Raw genomic sequence first — 21,214 nt, 5'->3', positions numbered from 1 at the left:
GACGGTGAGAAGATTGCTTTCCTGGGAGAAGACACCTTGAAGCTCTGGCGTCCGGACACATTCATCAAGAATGGGCAAGGGTCCCGTTTCCATGACGTCACCAAGGACCAACAGATCATGCATGTATTCAGAGACGGGAGAGTACTTTATAAGCTAAGGTACATCTTACACCATCTTAAAAACTAACTTAACTAGGGAACTTAACGTACTAGGGAACTTTTAAGTTACAGAGCATTGCGTTGGCAGACTAACAGGAATATCTTAGAAAAAAGGGAAAATGACAATTATGATAACTTTATCGTACAGCAATACTGTATGGGCTGAGACTATACATGTACAGTCTTTAGAATTTACTTGATATTCAGCAACAATTACATAGAGGCGTTCATACAGCCCCTGGGACACACAGTTGTCCAAACACTACAACAGAGGGCTAGTGCAATGTAGGCGAGTGTGTGTTTTACTATTTCCCTAAGTGCCAAGCAGAGAAACCAGTACATGTACCGTTTAATGGATTCTTCGGTACGCTATGATCCGGTTTGAACTCAAGACCTTGCCAATGCTATTGTAGGGGAACATTCTGCATGCTAGACAATTACATCAGACTGGATGAAGTATGGCGAAGTGTTTTATTCAGTTGATGTTCTTGCTTTGTAGATTAACTACCATCGCTTCGTGCTGGATGAAGATGCAACTGTTCCCGTTTGATACTCAAAACTGCACCCTGCTGTTTGAAACATGTGGGTATTCATGATTTTATCTGAGGTATTGATACTGATAAAAAGACTACGTTTCCGTGTATCCAAATGTGATTTAAGCTACGCACATTACCTGAAACTAATATGTGCACTTCTTATAACACATGTACAGCATAGATTAGACACGGATGTACACGATGGAAGAAAAATTTGCAAATCAGAACTTGATTTGCACCTTAATTGGAAAGTCCTGAAATTCCACTGTTTTTCATATTATGACTTAAATGCATGCAATTTATGGCAGGTGGAACATAAACAGATACCAACTATACAAATAAGAGCCTAATTTGCTACGGTAACTTTGCATAATTATAGCAAATGTGTCACTTATACTTTGTGGTAAAATGCTGGGATTTACATACCTGTGACAGGGCTTGTAGTATTTTGAATAGAGTAGGTATTACAAACTTACAAGTTATATGCATAATTATGATGGGAATTAAACATGAAGTTCTGCCATGACTTTCACACATACAATATACATCATTCTGATAAAGAAGACTATCATATGGAATAGATTTCGCTATCTACAGCCTTAGTTGCATACTTAATGAAACAAGACGTCCTGTATCTGTATCTGTAAAGGCCATTTGCGTTACGAAGTCTCCAAACTTTTGTGCATTTTTGTGTGTAAAGATATCATTAGCAAATTTATGCAAATATGCCCCGGATGAAATAGATAATAGCATAAGTAATGTATTCTCTTTATACACACCACATAGTCGGTATGAATCTTAAGGAAAGCTTTTAACATAACCTTACATTGTACAGATGGCTACACTACCTCAGACGTCGCCTACTACTGGTACAGGGGAAGGCAATCCGTCCGAGGCTTCAGCAAAATTAGTCTGGCTGATTTTGTGATTGAAAACTTTGACTTCCTCACGACTACGTCAACATACAGCACTGGTGTGTATCGTCTATCTACGTGTAGTTATACAAGCTCTTACAATCTGAGTAGGTGAGAACACGTTTCAGATCAACAACAAGTTAGCAAAGTTGAAAGGAGCCTTACGACAATATAGTCTGTATAATAGCGTTTTTACCTGACGCCTACGCTTGGTACACGCCATGTTAGTGTCCCTGCTTATATTTTAGTGAACCATATATGTAGATAAAGCGTTTTCTGGCATTGTTTATAGTAAAATACTTATAAAGTGACAAAAACACTGTACGTGTGAGCAAAGATCCATGGAATGTGCACCACCATGGCGGCCAGCACCTGCCTGCTTCAGTGAAGACGCAATGCGTCATTTATCTCCCGTAGCTATAGCAATGACATGTGCTCCGTCCAGCATGTACTACTCAGTTGACGGTAGAGAGTTGTTGCCAACCTAATTTCTTGCATTTTCTATTTTGAAGGGAGTTTTTCAGGATTGACGGTTTTCTTCGTTATTCGGAGGAATATGGGACACGTAGTGGCGGAGACGTATATCCCAGCAGGCTTCATTGTGGGTCTTTCCCTGGCTGTCGTCTGGGTCGCCCCCGATGAGTCAAACGCCAGAAGTCTTCTACAGCCACTCCGGCCGAAAGAACAAATCAATAAGTGACGGGTGAATTGAAATTTTGAAGTAGAATGAAAAAATGTGAACTTTCTCAAATTTCCGACCGAACAGCACCAGTCTTTGTCAATGAATGAGCCCCCCTTCCTTTCAGGAATCATGACCGTAGTGACCATAACAAACATCGTGGCGAAAGTTAAGAGTACACTCCCCAGGGTGTCGTACATCAAGGCCATCGACGTGTACCTGGGGGTGTGCCTGGTATACGTCTTCACCGCGGTGGCCGAGTACGCGGCTGTCAATCATAAATACTACACATTTGCTCTCATGCAGAGGAGGCGCAAAATGGGCGCTATGAGAAAACTGAGGAACCGTGCAGGCATCCACAGCTTCTCAGAGGTGAGACAGCTGGTTAAAATCCTGGCAGACTAGTGTAACACCTGTTCGCTCAACTTGTCCCAAAATCTGTGTACAATGCTACATGCCGAATCCACATTTATCCTCACGAATAAGATTGGTTCTTTCTTCTTTTTCCACCAATGATCACTACACTAATGCAATACTTTCCCTATGCGTCGTTTGGTAGGGCCACTTACAAATCACTGCAGGCTATGGTGAAATATTATCTTTTTGAGGCATTGATAGACCCATTTCTAATTTCATTACTATAGCTTAGACAATAATGATTCACAAGTTCTGTATTTCTAAATCTGAGAGGGACATGGACACTGAACTCCATACAACATGGTATCTTTATGTCTTACCAATACAATGATTGCAATGTTTTCTTCTTTCATATTCAATAGTCTACCTGTATCCCTAAAATTCATTCGCCCCTGAAAATATCTCGATAGATTTTAACGGACATAATCTACATGTCTTTTATTCCTTTGAATATCCTAGTCGCAGGAATCCAGTGGAGAGATGGGGGAGAAGGGCTCTTCGTGTGGCCACTCGGATGGCGGGTCTGATGACGTCATTGATCTCACCCGAACCGGCAAGGCGCGAAGACGGTCAAGAAGAGAAGATAGAGATAGAAAAATGTGTGAAGAAAGGATAGAAAGAAATAAGGTGTATCCGGAAGTCACGAGGAATCTAGATTTGGAACAAGACGTCACAAACATAAGTCACGACTGCGGGACGGGCTGTTGCACTGATACGGACATGTCTCTGGGGATTGAGAATTCGTCTGTTGAAATAACGCGAAGAGCCCCACATAGCTACATCATCGAGATAGAAACGCTACGCCCAAGATTGGGCAGAAAGCGTCATCGGTCATCCTATCATGGATACACTAAGGTCGATGGTGACGTCGGTTGCGTCACGACGGAGATTGGGCGGAGAAGGGTACGGAGGATGAGCAGAGATGCAGGTGCGTCTCCGAACCGCAAGAGCACTCTTTCACATGAAACTGTTTTCTACTCATGGCCCCATCATAAGAGGCAATTGCAAAGACAAGGAGCAATTCGTCATGCACCTGATTGTGATAAGGAAAGAAGTACTACCAACACAAGGGTTGAGGAAGATGCGTCTTCAAGTGAAGAAGACTCACAAACAACGTCTAAGAACACGAAAGTGCCCGGGGGTAGGTTATTTCTTGGACTTGACAAAAGGATGTCTAAAATCACAGAAAAATTCGTGGTGGACAAAAATGTGAATCGGATAGACAAGATATCTCGGATCTTCTTCCCCTTGTCGTTCGTCGTATTCAATATAATGTATTTGATTGTCTTGTATGTATTAGAAATGAAGATATCTTCTGATTAATTTCTCTCTCCCTCTCTCTATATATTTATAAGTGTAATATTCGTATACGTACCGTAAGATATACTGTATATAAAGTACATGTATGTATGTGCAGTCACATGATCTAATGTAGATGACAGTTGCTTGATGTTGTATTCGTTCTACGTGTATCTCATTAATTACCATTCTGCTGTTGGAGAACAAATTGTTTTCGAAGATGTTATTTTAGGAACAAAACAAAATTATCAACGAGGTTGTTATATCACTAGTAAACTAGAGTTCATCGAACACATCCCTTCGCCAAATAATCATGCCTTTATTAATACTTTAAGGTCTTTTTCATGTATTACTAAATAGTACCTACCCCAATAGCAAATGACTGCATGAACTTGTGTTCCTTACAAACCCACAAATGCTACCAAAGATAACTTTCTTGGCCAACTGGTGACAATGGAATTATGTACACTGTTGTGATACTTTCTAGCGCAACTTTCATAATCATAGTGCTTTATTAAAATCATGTAGTCTCTACCAGACTCCAGCCTGGCCGAATAGTATTGATGATAGGGGGCATTGGACTGTGACCAAAGATGACCTGGCTGGTAGCATCCCCGGTCAATCAGAATTTCATGCTTGTCAAGAGGATTTTCACAGTGTTAGGGCGTCCAGGTCACAAGGCTTCTCAGGCAAAACATCTGGCAAACAGCTGTGTCCTTAAATATAGGTCAAAATGAGATGCATCTGTATATAGAAAACACTGTTTATTTCTGTTAATTGCATAACTTTCCTTAAGTAATTATATCAAATAGATGTTGATAATCAACCAAAGTACCTAGCTACCAAAAACAAAAAATATCCATCAATCTCCTCTGCAGTTATCCTTCTTAAGAGCTACAAACTATAAGACCCACTGCAGTTCCAAACAAGCTGCTAGGGGGCCCAAAATTAGACCATTGACTCCTAGTACCAACAGCTATCCACCATTAAAAAATCATGAACCTGGCACTTCTGGAAAATTTAGGCGCAAACTTTGATGCTCACTTGCAGTACCAAAACAAGTCGCCAGGACGCCCATTATCGAACTTGACCTTCCTTTCTGTGTCCCCTACCTATCAACCAAATATCATTAGCATCCATCAAGAACATCTCGAGTTATCTTGCACACAGACAAACGCACTTACATACAAAGCCAGCTACAGCACCATAGGTAAAAGGTAGCTAAACCATTCTTGCACATGACAATCCTTTCCACAACCGCTAAACACCTGCCAAATATCGTGGAAATCGCCCAGCTACATTTTGACTTATGCTTCCCGAAAAAACAAAAACAAAATACCAAGCTCGCTAATGTACCGTAGGAAAACGTCAGGTAACCCATTTTCGAACTAGGCATGCCTTTCAACAGCCGCTACACACCTGCAAAAAATAAAAAAGTTCCATCCACAATTTCTCGAGTTATATCCTGTTGACCTACATACAGACCCAAGTCAGGCAAAAACATAATCTTCTTGGCGAAGCTAATCATTTTGAATCGATGCCCAAATTTTTAGATGTTCGAAAAAAATATTGCTATCGGACGCGGTTTTTTACTACTCGCGCTTGATCGCATCATGGTGAGAAGTATCTTTGGTGTGCGACTGGTTCCGATTTGCAAGAATAAGATAGAACCGGAAGGACTACCCTACCTTGACCACGTGGGCATTTAAAGCAAAGTTATCTTAAGGATTTCAATCTGTAAACTAAGAAGTGGCGTTTTTTAATCGTCAATCCAGTGATGACACTCACGGTGTCTCGAACAACTGTTGTCATTGTGGGTGTTTGAGGTAGTGTCTTTTGGGAGCTAGGTATACCATTAAACTTCTAGATACATTCAATTGCCATTAACCTTAAGTTGGTTTCTTAGAGACAATAGTTCTTCAGAGATTGCTATTGTGTTGGGTATAGCGCTTGTGAATGGATACTTAGACATCAAGTATAAGAATTAGACACAACATACGACGCTAGGCTTTTATTTCATTGTACTAATTGCTTTACTTTTCGTAGACCTTACCTATACTCGCCTTATCTAAGAAGGCAAAAAAGGACAACATTTCTTTTTCTCATACAGTTGCATTTATTGAAAAAACAAAACACCTTCTTAATCCAAATCATGTTAAGTACAACAAATGCCCCATCATGCCACAAGCTTAAGAATGGCAAACACCCGCAAGTAGCCAGGACACACAAACTGTCAAAATGCATCAGCCGTACGGTTAGCTTTGAGCCCTCTTTAAATGCCGAAGTTTCGGGGTTATGTCGAAATGTGAGAGAAACATTTTCCTTCAGGTCTTCACCATCATGGTAAGACACAACCCTACACAAGCGTGCTTGTCATAGGAAGGAGTAAACCTTCTACACTATAGTGTGTAGATGACATGGCAATGTCTCCGGTCAAATACACGCCAAACGGACTCGACATGAAAACTCTTACTAATACAATGTATTAAGATAGTGAAACGCATTCGATTTCATACTTTTCTTCAACTGTGGGGAAGACGTATAAGAAACACGATCCGTCGATCACATAATACTAATAAAACTAACAGACCAAACATTAGCCACGACTTAGCCGCTTAAAGGCTCGCATACAAATATATCACTTTAATCTTATTTACACGACCATTATAATTTTATTAGTGAAATAGACACAAAAGGATGGTAGTAAAAGCAATAATTGTGTTGATCCCTCTGTCAATTTTGGCCTTTGTGAAGCGTCAACAAATGCTGTAATAATTTTGATTTATGCCTCAATAGCGGGCTGTGTGTTGTCATGCTGGAGCAAGTATGCCCTATACGTTTTGACGATGTAAAAGACTTTTGCTATTCCCAGACAATGGGGAACGCCACCAGTACCAGACAGAAGAGAAGGGCCAGTGTGGGGGGAGCCATCGGTGTGCTTCCTGATCCCGCCATCCGCAACAGCTCCCCGTTACACCTGCAAATACATGGAACGAGTGAAAAGTGGTCAAATATGATACAACAGGGGGTTATCGTTATTACCATTTTTGCGTTATTTTATTTATGTGCAAAAGACAAGATGTCTGTATCTGGTCATGACCGAGTCATATGTGCCAAACATTGCTCAATCTGTGGCCATGTTCTATTCCCATGGGAACCCTCGTTCTTGTAAATATGAAAAATTAAAGATCAAGAAACGTGCACATAAATCTAAGATGACATAATCATCCAATAGAGTTGGGGATCTGTGCCACACTGTTAAACAACACTGCATGTTTATTACCATTTTTATGTTTTTAATGCTAGCATAGATATATAGATGTATGATTATTGTTGAGAGAAAGTTAGTCCCTAAGATATTTATTTATTTCGCTTCCACATCGCCTCCCCAAAAAAGACACACGCCATTCTTATTTCAAGACATTTTCACTGGCCAGTAGAGGCCGTTGAAATTGAGCCACGTGTCAGATCATAGTGCAATTATAAACAATAAAGAACTTCACGCATCCGAACGTACTGGTGTTCGTTGCAGCAGTAGCGCCATTCAATCAAGTTGAATGCTTCGAAAGTGAATGGCGCATCTTCTATGCCACAGTCACTCATGATGTCACAAGACCTGTTCACGGCCAGCACATGCCCATCCGAATCTACGGTCTGCCTCACCTAAGGAGAGATTTTGTAGGCATATTTACGAGTATCAAAGAAAACGATGACACATAAAACAGGATCCGAAAGTCACGGGCGATTGTGTAGGAAATATAGGTATCGGAATATTCACAAAACCGCACTTGAATGTGAATTTGCTAGTCGTTGCGTTTGAACCTTAAAACATGTAGCTAGGCACCCTAAAGTACATCGCTAACTGTGTCTACAAAGCATCTTGCCTCGCAGTGATGGCAAACATATGTCTCTGTCCCTGGTGCTGAATTATTTATCCATTGTTCGGCCTTCGCATGAAATAGTTTCCAACAGAAAAGGATTCTATGATACAACTCGGTGAAAATAAATTATAATGTTTTATCAATGTAGCACTCACACAGGATATTGATAAATCCAATTTGGGTTTAATCGATTTGTCTATGTGGCATACAAAAACGGAGGCATCGTACAATACAGCTCTCGCCAGGTTCGCATAGTTCCGTGTCTGCGTGCGGTTCTTGCTCGAGATGACAGGGGTCCGTCTCGGTAACATTCCCACTGCTGCACACGAAGCACTCCAATGATGGACCGGGTGTTGACGGGGTCGGTACCGTTGGTTTAGTGGTCGGTTCGGCTGTTCCTGTTCCTGTTCCTGTGTGCGGTATGGGAGATTTAGTAAGTGCACGGCTTAGTCGGCTCAGTGTACAACATGGGTGGCTTCACGGTGGCCATGGGTGGAGTAGTGTCTAGTGGTTGAAGATATTAAACTGAAGCTAAGGTTATGATAGAATAAGTTGTCGACCAGGCACACACTTACCTTCTTGTTATCAACTCACCATTCCTTCATTAATTTTAGACAATTTCGTTAACATATCTACATGTATGCTGCACGATATAGATCATATTTATCAATACTAGTTTTAGCAGAATAGTCCTTGATACTCACCTCCATTACAGTCTATTCCTCCAAAACCCTCAGGACAGACACATTGGCAGGTCATCTCGTCCAGGTAACCGCCGTTGTAACACATCTGTCCCTCACAGCATGCATTCGGGTCACCGGGGGTGGCAAAGTCTAGCCAATCACGAAAGGTAACTTGATATTTTCATCGTGAAATCAGTGTAACGTTACAAATGTGTATCGTTGTTGTACATTCCACTAAATTTGTAACAAAGTAGAAACAATAGATGTCGAGACACTTCATGTTCCCCGCTGCGTTTGTAACTTTGTGACTTGTGACAATGATGATAGACATTGTTTTTCAGAAATGAATAACTCTGACATTCTCCTTCGCAGAGCTGAACTCGTGTCTTAGAACTTGGATTCATAAGATCCGTTAGTTCTAGATCTATCACGCCGGTTCAGCTAAAAATCTGTATAGGAGAATGGTATCTGGAACTTATCGGGATACTGCTGTACAGTTGTGTAATGAAACATAGGCCTACTCCAAACTCGAGTAAAGTCGCCAATAGATTAATTTTGGATAAAATTGGATTTTTTGCTTTGACCCTTGTCAAAAGTGAGATAGCATGTTGTATACATCATCTGTAAATTTATTGCCTTTCTACCGCACTTGTAAATGCGATATCATGGTTCCGACGAAGTCCCAAATATCAAGTTGTCCATTCTGATTTCTATGGTTTAAAAGAGAAGCTGTGATTGTAGAGGCGTTGGCTTTTTCCAAAAAAATACTGTATGTTTACACAACAATAAACTGCAACTGACCCAAGATTACTCCCCAACCACAAATGGCTGTCCTTTTCATCCTCCCATGCCAGCCACGCCGCCTGCACATATCTTAGAGCTGTCCTGTCGGCCTGTGATCCGACCTTCTCGCGGCAAGGTAACTGACCGGTTAGGTTTCCATACAACAACAGTACCTGATTTGCTAACCTGAGAGCAAACGTAGCGAGAAGGGGGGTTCGCAGGCTGGCACGGAAAGTCATCGTGTTTTACTGATACATGTAGTAACGTGTCCATACGGCGGGTCTGTCTCGAGAGGATGTTAAACATGTATTAAACATACACGCTGTTGTTCTTACCACAATGATCACACATTTCCCTGCAGTAATCGTTTACAACAGCGAATCCATCCATGGTGCAGTATGCTGGAACCGGCCATCCGGGGTTCGCGCCACAGTAGGCATGGCCGTTTTCACATGGCACTATTGAGGAAAAGTCATCAGAGATGGAATACGTGAAAATATAGTGTAGCTATCCCTTTGAGAAAAGAGAAAAATCAAAAAGCAATTCAAGTCCCGTTGAGAATAAAGATACAATGACTGTGTACGATTCAAATCCGTGTTCGTTTAGTTGCCGACAGGCATACCACAGCGAATTGAGGACATTCTTTGGAAAGTCACGGCATGGACAACTAGAGTTCCACGAACACATACCTTTGCCAAATAACAAGGTTTGTTATGTAGAATGATGTCTGTAGACAAATGCGTTACTCATTTCATTTTCTTTATAATCATATGCTTGGAGTTGGTTTATAAAATTTCAACATTGATTATGCAAATTAGATCCCAAGTTACCATTAATCGATATCAAATTGTATCAAGTATTACTTAAGCTATCAGCATACCAAAAATCATGATGATCCTTTGATCCATTCTTGACTTATTCTCTTTCAGTCTTTAATAAAATACACCCCTTACTCTCTTCCCTCTTTCTCAGTTACATATGTGACAACTTTGATGAAAGTACTATAATGAAATGCAGTGGGTTTTTGTACTTTTCCTAATTGATTATGCAAATTAGCTGTTGATTTGCATAATTGGTATCTCATTATGTAGGTCTTCACTTACGCTACCTAACTACCAAAAAACATGATGATCCGTCAACATGTTCATATTTTCTCATTAATAATGCAAATGAGGTCATCATTTGCATAATTGATATCTATAGCCATTTCTCTCCTTCCCAGCTACATATGTGACAAGTTTGAAAGTCCTATCATGGAATGCTGTGGATTTATAAATTTTCCTAATTAATTATGCAAATGAGCTGTTGATGTGCATAATTAGTATCTCATTATGTAAGTCATCACTCATTCTATCTACATACCAAAAATCATGACGATCCGTCAACATGTTGTAGAGTTATTTCGTCCAAAGTTGAGTTTCTGCTGCAGTACCTTAGCAAGCCGCTAGGGGGTCCATTATCAAACTTGACCTTCGTTTCCCGATCCCTACCCACCTACCAAATATCATCAGGATCCATCCCAGGCTTCTCGAGTTATGCTGTTAACACACACACAGACACACAAACACATCCAAAACCTAACCTTAGCCATTCTGGCAAATGTAAAATTGTCGCAGTGGTTTTAGTCTATTGTCCAGGTTTGTGCGGCAACCCCTCAGCTCGAAAACCATAACTCCACAAATGTGCATTTTAGCTGTATGAAACTGTTCAGAAGTCACCCTCAAGCTTAAAGCATCGAGAAACAAGTACCATTTCCACCACCCTGTCACAATTGCAAGGGGGTAGGCACTACTTCTAAATTTGCACAAAGCCCACCATACCACATATTTATCTAGAAAATTTTATATAATATTCCCTGGAGAATCCCTTCTTTACTTTTTTGTAGACAGTCAATGAAAACATGTCTGGATATATATATCTTTCAACCACATTTTTAACAATGTACATTATGTACTTATTGTCTAACTGTGAATTCAGACATCCATAGAAAAAAGTAACCGATATCGTTTCAAATTTCCCTTACGCCTTGTAACCTGAATTCCTTACAGCTGTTCATCAGTTCATATTCAATTTGATGACACGCCTACTCACAATAGGGGATGTGTTAAAAAGTCTGAATGTTTGAAGTGTAGCCACAACTTGACTGTACATTAAATATATGTAAGTCAATTGGGAACAATGTCCCAAGCTCTGCTCTACTACCTCATGTTCCTTGTATCTCTATGTACACCCAAAAGATTTTCCACAAAATCACCTCCGTGTAATTTCTGCTGGGCAATTGTCTTCTGAATTAGCTCTGCCCCAAATCTCACAACCATATGATATAAAAGGTAAGATACATGTTCTACATAGTTCAAGCTGACTCTTTGGAGACAGACTTGAATGCATGAAGGCTTTGAGACTGAAAATGGCTTTTAAAAGACTACTGCAAGGACAGCTCAAATTGAGACCATGTAGTGAAAAGAGAGATGACAGTGTACCTACCTCTCAAACTCAAAGGAAGGAGAAGAATACAGACTAAGACCGTTGTTATGTACATAAGCCCATCATTTTGGCTTGCCAAGTTGATCATATGGCCTAAGGGTCAACTAACACATTTGCAAGGTCTGACCTTTACACCTCTGAAATATCAGGTTGCTCACAGTACTGACTGATCATAGGCCAGTCCAATTCATGGACCAGGAACCCCTCAACTGTGGTGACAGCTGCTAAGGTGGAGTGGGGTTGTACTGCTTCAGAAGTTTTCGACAAGAATGCCCCTGCTATCCCTACACTAGCCGCTAGGGGGCCCAAACTTATGTCACTAACTCCTGAGCACAACAGCTATCTAACACCCAAAACTCGTGGCCATACCATGTTCAGAAGATGGAAAAACACACCCGGAAGTTGCGCTGCAGTACCAAGGGAAGCCGCTAGGGGGCCCATTATCGAACTCCCCCTTCGTTTCCCAGACCCCTACCCACCCACCAAATACCAGCTGCATCCGTCGAAGTCTTCTCGAGTTATGCTGTCCGCAGACAAAAGTTTGCAATTAAACCGGCGCCCGCACTTCCATGAAAGCCACTAGGGGGCCCAAACTCGCAGCAATCACTCCCTGCTTTAAGGGCTCCCTAACGCTCAAAAATCACGACCGCAGCATGTCCGGAACGCGAGATATCAAGCATGCAGGTCCTGCTGCAGTACCTTAGCAAGCCGCTAGGAGGCCTATTATCGAACTCGACCTTCGTCTTCCACACCCCTACCCACCCACCAAATATCAGCTGCATCCATCGAAGTCCTCTCGAGTTATGCTGCTCACAAACGGGGAGAACCACACCACCAAACCGAAAACATAACCTTAGCCATTCTGGCAAAGGTAATCATTGTTGTACAAAATGTAATAGTTTTGTGACGGAAAACATGGCGCAGATTCTTGTCGATAGTTCTATCATAGCGTTGGTAAGTGTCGCACAACAAACGTGTAAGATGTATATAGATGCGCCTTAGCATATTAAACCGTTTTTTTATTATTTTTGTCGGCGCCTCAGGGGTGGGGGTGTTTATCACAACTGTAGTCCAAGTCAACGTTAAATCTATGGTTGCCGAACAATGCCGGTGACCGGTAGGTACGTGTATACCTGAACAGTCGGGACTATCCCAGCCGTCTTTACAGGTGCACGTGCAGGTGGTCCTGTTAATCTCTCCGCAGTTCTTGCAATCTAGTGCACAATCTGAAAAAGGATCTTCAACATTACTCACACAATTTCATAAATATTGATCTTCCAATTGAGTAAACCATTCCTTCATATTTTGGTCCACATGGTTATGTCTGCTTGGAACTAAGTCGTGATATATGCTTTGTACATCTTCAGCGTACGTCTTGTTACATACATCGTTAATAATTATATGGCAAGCCAGATGACGAAGGCTGAAATATCATAGACTATGACAGGCATCAACGTGTCTGAATTGACTACGAGTGGATAGGTACATGATATGTTTAGAATACGAGATATTGTCAATAATGTGTTGTTTAAGTTGAAACCTACCGCTGGGATAAGATAAGGAACAATTACTCACCGCAGTTTTGTGCAGGACAATCAACTATGTACAAACAGAAGAAACATGTTTAGTTTGTAAATCCGTGATTTTTTTTGATGGGCATGGATTTTCAATGCTTTGTAAACAAATGCAAAGTCGATGTCACTATGTTCTACTCTCACATATATTTTACTTACGTAACTTGCCTGTGGGAATATTCCACGCCTTGCATGGGTATATCACAAATTAAAGGAAAGTGTTGTTGTCCTGGTGGACATGAATTACTGTCGAGCTCTTACGACATGCTACCATGATCGCAGCGCCATTTTCGAACCTGATGTAGTTCAATACTGATACGTATAGTGGCGCCCCTGATTTTATAGACACACTCACCACACAGTCCCTCGTCGCACCACCCCTCTTTATTTGGGCACTGTGAGCAGGGAGGGCCCTCCAGATAGGGCCTGGTGTTAGCAAGGTTTCCCCTGAAGTAACGGCGGTAAGGTAATCACGTGAGAGTCAGAGCAATGCCACGAGAGCACTTATACTGTATTAATACTAAGTTAAACCAAATTATTAGCAAAGCCCTTGTTACATATGACGTACTACAGGTTTTAAAAAATGATAGCTTTTTTGAGAGACGTGCATATGTCAAACAAAATGTAGTTGCGAAGGAAAGGTTGTCGTAACGTTATATCGGCTCTATCTCAGCCTCTAGATGCGTACGCTAAAAGCGTACAAATATTCGATATCAAAAAGAAGCATTAACGAGATATGACAGGGGTATTTTACACATTGCCACTTACATACATGTCTTTTGTCCATTGCAGACTTCATAACGATGAACGGCGAGTTTTCAGTACTGCTAGATACTAAACCTATCGTTTTAATTATGGCTATTGCAAACTGCTGAAGCTAACAGATGATGTAAAAGGCTTACTGGGGCCCGTAGTTGCACACCACGACTGCATGCCCGTTGGGACAATGGTAGTAACTGCAGCCCACATCAGTAGTACTAGCCCACACCACCTAGGGGACAAAAACAGCATCGGTACGTCACTGCACACATAAACATTCTACATGATGGAATATGACTTCACACATGGTATATAGAACGTTATCTTATGAAATATCCACCAGGATGCTAGGGGAAGTAGACACATTGCACAGAGATCGAGTCATGATAAATGTATTCATCTGTGACTGAAATGTTTTCTGGTGGCCTTACCTGGGTGTAATGCGTACACATCCCGTTAGGTGGCGGCTCACATCTGGTCTCCTCCCAATTATAGAAGTCGATCTCGTCGTACCAGCTCTGGATCACTACGGTGAGGTTGATACGGGCCAACGAACTAAGCCAGATGTTTTGCCCTAAACAATTGAACATGCTTGATGTATAATAAGAAGGAAAAAAGCAGAAAATTTGGAAATCTCTGCGTGTCTTTGTTGTGATGATGGTTTGAAATATTATGTTCTTCTATAAAGGTCTTAGACTACTTCTTTGCCCGTATGACTCTTTACGGCTAGTTTAAGATTGTCAAATAACATGAAAATTGCACACAAAAAACTAGATGAAGCGATTTCTTCTAATTGTTTAGCCTTTCCTTTGTAAAAATTTAAATGTCTTTGCTCAACGATCCCTCGAAATCTGTACCAAAACAGAAAATAATCCAAAGGCGAAAACTTTCTACTACACAACTAAGCCTCGAATTATGTCATGCCTCTTGCCATAGTGTAGCAACAATGTCATAACAACAGGAATCGTACCGTTGCTTCCATGTCCGGTGGTGTAATCCTACCCATTATGTTTATCGTCTGAAATCAAACAGTGGACCCCGACAGGGACACCTAGATGCCCGCAGTGAGAGGCAGGGCGGTGGACTACCGTGTTATGGCGCGGTCAGGTTGCCAGCGGAGGAGGAATGCGTTCTTTAGCAGTGTACACTCCATCGTTCAAAACTTACCACTTCAGCAGTATCGATGACAACTCTGTACATAAGCAGTATGAAACACGGGGTAGGAGAGACGGTAATGATGATTTGGGTGAAAGATAGGGATACCTACCCACGTGAGTGCCGTATGTCGAATTGGGGCGTTCAGGATAGCCGTGCTTGATTGTACAATTGAGCGCCCATTCATGAGCCTGGTCTGCCAGCTCTTCATTCCAAACCTGTGGGGAAACGTGTTCATCAGGAACAAGGGTAACATTAGATCGTAAAGAATGTATGTATTTGCTATAGCAGGTCTACACACTTGAGCTATTCATAGTACATTAAGAATATTTTGCAAAACATAACACTACAGTACGTAGTTCTTTGGTGTAGTTCACATTTTCGTTAGTGGATGTGTTTATACATGTTTACGCTATCTGCTTTATTGATTCGTTTCATGTTGCATTACTCGATCATGCAGAAAGTATAACATGTGTCAACAAACCATATCACCATTACATATGTACGTGGAAGGGGGAGGAGTCAAAGTTGAAGAGGGGGATTACGATAAGTCAAGCCTAATGACGGCAAAGTCCACCACGTATGATAATTAAATCAACATCATATGACCAATCATCATTAAGGAAGTTAATGAGATGCTATGCTACACGGCACTGCGACGTTGTCCAGTGTTGTTTTCTACACACTATCCAGGGAGAATAATCCTTTAATGACTACCATATCGTTATTCTATTGTGGTGCCACCGGGAAACGTTATAAATGTGCTAAAGCAGGCGGTGAATTCGCTTCTGCGGTATCATTATTCACCATTAAATACTGTTTTTGTTATCAAGCAGAAACAAGTTAGAGTGCATAGATAGAAAAATTACAGTTTCAACAGAGTTGAAATGAATAATGCGAATGAATAATGATTTTTTCAAAGGTGTTCTTTTTCTCTACAAGCGTGACTTAAACGACGGATAGACACAATGATGACATTCATCAAGTATCTATACTTCAGAAATCCAAGTAGGAATTCTACTGTGACATTTTCATCTCAGAGTTTGATCACAAATATCTCTCTATCTCTACTTCCAATCTTTCCAATATCCGCTACAGTATCTACATATACTGGGATTGCTGATAGTGCGGTGATGATTTACTCAATCAAATCTAACTTATAAATTTTCGAAGTTAGTAAATCTAAATACTAAAAGTTCGTATTGAAGCACACATGCTTGCTATTCGTAATGCACAAGCGAGGTAATCCAAAGAACATTTATGAGTAACAGCGCATTGCATTATTGACGCATATTAATCATCTGTCTTAATGATATTTGTCTTAAGGAAATTTGTACCTATATGTCCAATCTTTTGGCGATTATCATCACAGTAGTGAAGCGTTGCCAAGATAACACAACTGTGTGATGTGTTCTGTAGGATTAACTCCTGGACTATGACACAGACATATCAAACACATCTATCCCCATTTTAATTCAATTTATAGTGACAGAACGAGCTTTTTCATGTACCGTACTCTCCTTGATGAAATCAACATGCACAGAACATAGCATGCGCAGTAATCAAACTTATGAAGTTTCTCATAGTGTTGCCATTGTAAATGTAGTTATATACCACATTCTTACATTGCTGCAACTGAACTTTGCTGCTTTTTAGAGAACAAATATACAATAAACGTGCATTAATTCAATATTAGTAGTCTTGTCCCCAAAGTATCTGGCACTGGCAGAATGATGTTTAACAATGAATGCCTTTGATAAACAATTACATATATTCATTTTGCCACGGATCCAGCCACTGATCTTTGAGTAGCCATTGAAAAATAAACATTTTTACAAGCAGAACGAAGCTACCGGAATATATCAATGGGTAACGTCTCTTTTGTTTTTAAAGCCTTTGGATAATCCCTCGGTAAAATTTTCACTAGATTGCCACCAGTCATCACATCCATAGTACACGTAGTGTAAATAGTGGTCCGGGTGCCATTGTTTCTACTTGAACGTAGCAGTACCAGCATCAACTCCACAACGATTGAAAAATCTTTCGCAGATACAAATTTCATCGGCGAGCTACAAGAGAAAGCCTGGTCTGAAATAGCGGCTACAATTTCGTGTATAACATCATTAGAGGTTATAAGATATAAGCCGAAACAGTAACTTTGACGTCACAGAACCGTTTTCGCTAATAGACATCGTTATATTCTATATTTTTGCCAACAATATATATGTATCCTGACACAAGCTTAACATGGACAAAGTGCAAAGTTTCACACTCATATGTATTTGCCCAAACTTGTTGGAACAGTTTGAATGTGGATACCTCGAGATTACAGTTATCGGGTATGGCGCGTCTAGTACCGGACTTGCTGACTGATACAGCAGCGTCTATGAAATCGAGGCCCCGGTAAACTTGAATGGTTATCATCGCATGCGAAGGAAAAATCAACACTAAAGAAAGCTAAGTGGCTGCATGTGCTGCTAGTACTCCGTTTTTTTGTTGTGTTTTTAAAGTGTAACAGTGTCTATGTGTTACAGCAGCACACAAATGAGCTCCCAGAAGCTATGGATGGGTTGATACGAAATTTGACTTGCGGATAGGTCTTGAACAATCAAATAAATGTACTGCGGCAGAACTTTGGGTTCGTTTATCTCACTTGCTTGCTGACCGAGCTATGGTCACGGTACTTGGGTACGGTGGTGGGTAGATAGCTTTTGTGCTCAAAAAGAAGTGGCTTAGATTTAGGGCCCTCTGACAGCTTTCTTCGAACTGATGGGGAGTTTCAGTTGGCAACTTTAAACGTGCAATATAATGATACGTAGATTATGCACATTAGGAATCGATTCGCATATATTTTATATGATAGTGTTCAGATAGCAATTACTTTTGATTTGCAGCTTGGTTCAGAGTACCGTTGACGGACGTTACTTGTACACTCTAGGTAGGTTAGAAAGGGTGAATATCATCAGACAAAGATTATGCATGTTAAGTTGGACACCATTTGCATGATTGAAACACTCAATGGCTTCCTGAAGAGGAATAGAACTTTGCAACATATGCAACAAAGAGTAGCAAATGCATTTGTGCTAGTTAGACACTTAGTTCTATAGTTCTGATAAAAGGCTGCAAGAGTTCATTGGTAAATGCAAATGGTGGTGATTTCATAGTGTGGCACATGGGACTTATGCAGAAGTGAGCACCTTAACTCGTACACTACGAAAAGTTTTTTTGTGCGCAATCCACGTAAAATAGTTCATGATGTCAAAGTTGAAGGGTGGACGGTTTTCAATCACTTCGACGAAAACGTCGAGGACACTTTTGATGTTCATTTATGGCGACCATAAGTTCTACAAACCATTTCAATACAGTTATACCCAGTAACTTTTTTCTTCAGTTTTGTTTTAAATTTTTGTCTGTGACTAATATTTCTCTCTGACGACAGAAGCATTTCTGTCACGTTTAGCCACGTAGTGGCGTACACTGAATAGGACCCGTCAAAACACTTCCCGAGACGTGATCAATGAGTAGTCCACATGCAGCTCTTCTAATAAAGGGGGTTTAAAAAGACGGTATAAACACAATAGCTGAATAATTGAATTCGTGGTTAATAAGGGACAAACACTATCGTGTTGGTAGAAAAATAGCAGAAACCTGACTAACATTGAAATATCTCAAAACTACTTCACGTGTCCATACATGTGCCTACATGTCGTCCGAATCTAGCGCTGAATCAGCAATGGACGTGAGAATATATCAAGTATGTTTACACAGTCGAAATGTTCTCCCCAACAAGACTGTATGATGAACATAAAACCTTTACTTCTACGACTCTCATATGTATCAAATGTAAAAACAACAGCATTTTGAACAGGTTATACATTATAGAGATGCTAAAGCGTCCCCGTCTGATGGGATATGACTACGTTGTTACCGGTAGCTGCTTCGTTCTTATACAACCCCTGCCCGGCAACTTGTTAACTTGGTAAGGACAACTACGTTTGTAGGCTTAGGACTGGTCCGCACTTTCGCCCGTACCTCTCGTAAGTCCCGCTGTCTTATTTCTAAGCCAGCGTAAATCCCCCCGATTATATGACCACAATGTACGGCTTTGACAAGAAAGCTTCCACGATGGTTTTGTCGGTTGCCCGAACAATTCATAAAAGTCACAAAGAAAAGAAATTTAACACTTACTCCAAAAAATCCTATAACCTATTTTTCCACACACAAAACTGCCTGTGAACGCCCTGCTATATTACCGATGTGAAACACGTGAATCGAAGTAGAAATATGTAACTTTTCTCGATACTTACCAGCGGAAGCATGTTTGCCGGTGATGGCGGTGCGTTCCTACGGAGAAAGTTGTGATGTCTCAAGATTTCCTCAACCTCCGCGGCGGTCACATTCGTCGCAGCGTCCGCCAAACCCAACCCAAGACACGCGCACACAAAAATTAACACAGCCTTCATTTTCAACCACAGAAAATACCAAAAGCTGAAGATTCTCGACTAATGAAGGTGATACGAAGGCAGAAAGTGACTTTTTTTAAGATTGTGTGGATACTTTCTCGCAGAGGTCCCACCAAATGATGGCAAATCGGCTAACCAACCAGTCAACCACCGGCTAAGATATGAGCCGTCTGTTTGGCGTTGTTTGACAAAGTGTTTTGCCAAACTTTTGTAATTATGAAGTGTCCCGACATGTCAAAGTACGTAAGCTCTATTTGCTGAACAAACAAAGAAATTCTCGACATAGACTGGCGTTACTAAAACCATTGGTATGCTGTTGCCACGATGTCGTGTTCTTAACATTTCACAAATAAAATGTAGTAAAATGTAGTGTATACTGCTCATTTGTGTCGAATGAAAACATGTACCATGTAGAAATAAATGATGTTACGCATTGAAGTACACCATCGACGATTGGAAATGTATCTTCGACTATCTTTGCCACTTAAAAAAAGAAATTAAGTAGCTAGATTCTTACTTTAAAACCTGACTTATACGAGAACAAGCCTTGGGTAAACGTTTTTCCCAGAAAAAGTATCTACTATATCGGGTACAGTATATCATCTTATTGATTTAAGCCAGCATTAACAATACATAATACGTTTTCCAATATCGTCCTTGGCATTATATCTATATTATCTTGTATACAGGTTGAATAAAGAGCAATAAAATGATAACTGCAGTCTATGGTTACAGCGATTGTGTGCTCCATAATGCAGGACATGCTATAGCATGTAGCACTATGTAGTGTTAGCGGAACTTGGATATTCTTCAAAGTGTTTTTAATCTTAAACTATGAAACAAAGGCATGCAAAGGGTTGATCGCATGACGGGCCAGCCAACTGAATGACAGGGAAATGTGAATCAATTACAAATTAATGGACATTTTTTATCAAGTTTTTGTATCTTTTCTGTCATTGACAAATACATCTGACGAACAATAAATGAACCCCATTGTTTGCTTTTTCAGACAGGTACAATTACGTATGCATATTTAATGGCCCCTATGTACATCTATGGTTGTGCGTTGTTATTTTGCCACTGTAAACCGTCCTAGCGGCAATGGAATCATGTAGTTGTTGTGCCTGCCTTATTAAATAATACACAGTAACAGCAAACGATATTGGCAGTAAGGTACAATTTGTTTCAGATCGAATAGCAGAATTCGACTTGGATATAGTGGTGTTATGACAAGTTTGCATATCATAGCATCTTGTTTCCATGTCATTTACTTTGAAAGGGAGTCATTTCATTAAAGTGGAGGTCATATACACTTGTGTACTGGAGATGAACCGCTATGTACTTATCTTTTAATATCTTTAGCCAGGCCACGTCGACCAATGAGAAGAGCCCATTTCATAATGTTTATGACGCCGAAATCTATTCAAAA

The 21,214-nt window shown here is 40.6% G+C and overlaps 3 protein-coding genes across 4 annotated transcripts; 2 read left to right on the top strand and 1 right to left on the bottom strand.

The window, feature by feature from the left end:
- The first annotated feature begins 6 nt into the window (after positions 1-6).
- On the top strand, positions 7-2,308 carry LOC118408875 (gamma-aminobutyric acid receptor subunit beta-2-like). Its single transcript, XM_035809738.1, has 4 exons — positions 7-158; positions 658-740; positions 1,530-1,667; positions 2,121-2,308. The coding sequence occupies exons 1-4, from the start codon at positions 118-120 to the stop codon at positions 2,306-2,308; spliced, it is 450 nt and encodes a 149-aa protein (XP_035665631.1). The 5' UTR covers positions 7-117.
- A 107-nt stretch (positions 2,309-2,415) lies between these two features.
- On the top strand, positions 2,416-4,115 carry LOC118406771. The gene is made up of 2 exons (XM_035807090.1): positions 2,416-2,659; positions 3,164-4,115. The coding sequence occupies exons 1-2, from the start codon at positions 2,420-2,422 to the stop codon at positions 4,025-4,027; spliced, it is 1,104 nt and encodes a 367-aa protein (XP_035662983.1). The 5' UTR covers positions 2,416-2,419; the 3' UTR covers positions 4,028-4,115.
- A 1,990-nt stretch (positions 4,116-6,105) lies between these two features.
- On the bottom strand, positions 6,106-14,639 carry LOC118406781 (multiple epidermal growth factor-like domains protein 11). Of its 2 annotated transcripts, none has more exons than XM_035807103.1 (10): positions 14,599-14,639; positions 14,311-14,399; positions 13,764-13,855; positions 13,410-13,433; positions 12,968-13,060; positions 9,686-9,808; positions 8,589-8,717; positions 8,113-8,294; positions 7,521-7,666; positions 6,106-6,980 (listed from the first exon to the last, which is right to left on the bottom strand). In XM_035807103.1, the coding sequence occupies exons 1-10, from the start codon at positions 14,617-14,619 to the stop codon at positions 6,866-6,868; spliced, it is 1,014 nt and encodes a 337-aa protein (XP_035662996.1). In that variant the 5' UTR covers positions 14,620-14,639; the 3' UTR covers positions 6,106-6,865. The 2 variants fall into 2 exon arrangements, with proteins under 2 accessions (XP_035662996.1, XP_035663004.1); XM_035807111.1 differs by having other exon boundaries at positions 8,113-8,288.
- Between the last annotated feature and the right edge of the window lie 6,575 nt (positions 14,640-21,214).

This window comes from Branchiostoma floridae, chromosome 2, assembly GCF_000003815.2.
Source record: "Branchiostoma floridae strain S238N-H82 chromosome 2, Bfl_VNyyK, whole genome shotgun sequence".
In the NCBI taxonomy this organism is placed as follows: domain Eukaryota; kingdom Metazoa; phylum Chordata; class Leptocardii; order Amphioxiformes; family Branchiostomatidae; genus Branchiostoma; species Branchiostoma floridae.
The sequence above is the reverse complement of the archived record's forward strand: the minus strand, read 5'-3'. Positions and strand labels throughout refer to the sequence as shown.

Bases quoted from the DNA above. Each gene is read 5' to 3' on its own strand.
- LOC118408875 (XM_035809738.1), top strand. From the start codon at position 118: ATGCATGTATTCAGAGACGGGAGAGTACTTTATAAGCTAAG. The intron at 159-657 runs GTACATCTTACA...CTTGCTTTGTAG, and splicing joins AGAGTACTTTATAAGCTAAG to ATTAACTACCATCGCTTCGT. The intron at 1,668-2,120 runs GTGTGTATCGTC...TCTATTTTGAAG, and splicing joins TACGTCAACATACAGCACTG to GGAGTTTTTCAGGATTGACG.
- LOC118406771 (XM_035807090.1), top strand. From the start codon at position 2,420: ATGACCGTAGTGACCATAACAAACATCGTGGCGAAAGTTAAGAGTACA. The intron at 2,660-3,163 runs GTGAGACAGCTG...TGAATATCCTAG, and splicing joins GCATCCACAGCTTCTCAGAG to TCGCAGGAATCCAGTGGAGA.
- LOC118406781 (XM_035807103.1), bottom strand. From the start codon at position 14,619: ATGTGTACGCATTACACCCAG. The intron at 13,061-13,409 runs GTGAGTAATTGT...ATCCTTTTTCAG, and splicing joins TTGTCCTGCACAAAACTGCG to ATTGTGCACTAGATTGCAAG. The intron at 6,981-7,520 runs GTACGTTCGGAT...ATGTATTTGCAG, and splicing joins TACTGCTGCAACGAACACCA to GTGTAACGGGGAGCTGTTGC.